Below are 1,506 nucleotides of genomic sequence, written 5' to 3'. Positions count from 1 at the left end.
ACAGATAACAAAGATGTCTGTTTAGACCATTTATCCTCTAGTACTTTAAGGAAGGAAATGAAAGAAAGTAATTTCAGGCTTATGGATTCTCTAGAAAGTCTTGCAGGTTTGGTTTTGCAGCATATATGTGAAGCTGTCTCCAGATAAGGCCTTCTGGTACATCTTTCCTTCAGAACCTCAACCTTAGTCAGGCCATGTCTATACTTTTACCTCATCAGAGTTTCTCACTCTGCTGTGCCCTATCTTTCTGTACCAGCCTCCTTAAAGCCCCCTTTACATCTTTGTTTCTCAGAGTGTAAATGAGAGGGTTAAGGGTGGGAGTTACAATGGTATACAAAAGGGTTATGAACTTTCCTTGACTGTGGGCATAAGAGCTGTTGGGCTGGATATAGACAGCTGTGATGGTTCCGTAGAAGAGAGTTACTACCAAGAGGTGGGACCCACAAGTGCCAAGGGCTTTTCGCCAGGCTTGAGCTGACCTGATCCTCATTACTGCTTGAGCAATGCATCCATATGAGATCAAGATAAGTGTCAGAGGGAGGAGGAGAAGCACCAAGGAAGCCATAAAGAGCTGGACCTCATTGGCATGAATGTTTACACAGGCCAACTTGACCATGGCAGGCACTTCACAGATGAAGTGGTAAATCCTGCGGTTCCCACAGCGGGGCAGCCGAAGGGTGATGGTGCCCTGAATTAGGGTGTTGCCCACTCCACTCAACCATGCCATTCCTACCAGAGACTGGCAAAGTCGTGAGTGCATACCTGTGGCATAATGGAGTGGTCGACAAACAGCAGCATAGCGATCAAATGCCATGACAGCTAGGAGAACACATTCAGTGGATCCCAGTGCAAGGGATACGTAGAGTTGAATGGCACAGCCTGTAGGACTGATTGTCTTGTATGGACCACGGAGGTTCCATAGAAGTTGGGGAGCGATGCTGGTGGTAAAGCAGAGGTCAACAAAGGAGAGATGGGTAAGAAAATAATACATGGGTGTGTGGAGCATGGGATCCAGATAAGAGATCAAGATGATCGCTGTGTTGCCAACCAGTGTCAGGAGATAGGAGATTAACACAACCGCAAAGAGGATCTTCTCAAGCTGTGGGTGGTCGGAGAAGCCCACCAGTATGAAATCCCCTGCCAAACTCTCATTAATCATTGTCATCACTCTGCTCTTGAAAAGGAGAAAGGCACATGTGAAAATATAGAAGTCAGATAGTGAGAAACAGTTAAGATCAGAAATGCAGTTGGGAGAAACTGATCCTGAAGGTGAGATAAGAGGGGTGTGGCATTTGGGGGAAGAGAGAGAACCGTTTGTCTCTAGGAGGAAATTAAAAGTGTGCAAGAACTTACAGAAAACTATTAAACATGATGACATAAAGTGGACCATATAAGAAATGATTAATCATTAATTATTGCTCTGTTCTTCAAAGTGTTTCATTTTTTCTTATAAATCCACGCTCTTATTCCCCAATAACATCCTGTAAGCTTGTAAGTTAAATAAAA

The 1,506-nt window shown here is 44.3% G+C and overlaps 1 protein-coding gene across 1 annotated transcript; it reads right to left on the bottom strand.

The window, feature by feature from the left end:
* Window positions 1–214: 214 nt before the first annotated feature.
* On the bottom strand, window positions 215–1,165 carry LOC147347238 (olfactory receptor 2G3-like). Its single transcript, XM_086370580.1, has one exon. It carries the CDS (start codon window positions 1,163–1,165, stop codon window positions 215–217), a length of 951 nt encoding a protein of 316 aa, XP_086226706.1.
* Between the last annotated feature and the right edge of the window lie 341 nt (window positions 1,166–1,506).

The sequence above is a fragment of the Bos grunniens genome, chromosome 23 (genome assembly GCF_055505025.1).
Source record: "Bos grunniens cultivar Pamir isolate PY7600 chromosome 23, Bosgru_T2T1.0, whole genome shotgun sequence".
NCBI classification, from domain to species: Eukaryota; Metazoa; Chordata; class Mammalia; order Artiodactyla; family Bovidae; genus Bos; species Bos grunniens.
The sequence above is the reverse complement of the archived record's forward strand: the minus strand, read 5'-3'. Positions and strand labels throughout refer to the sequence as shown.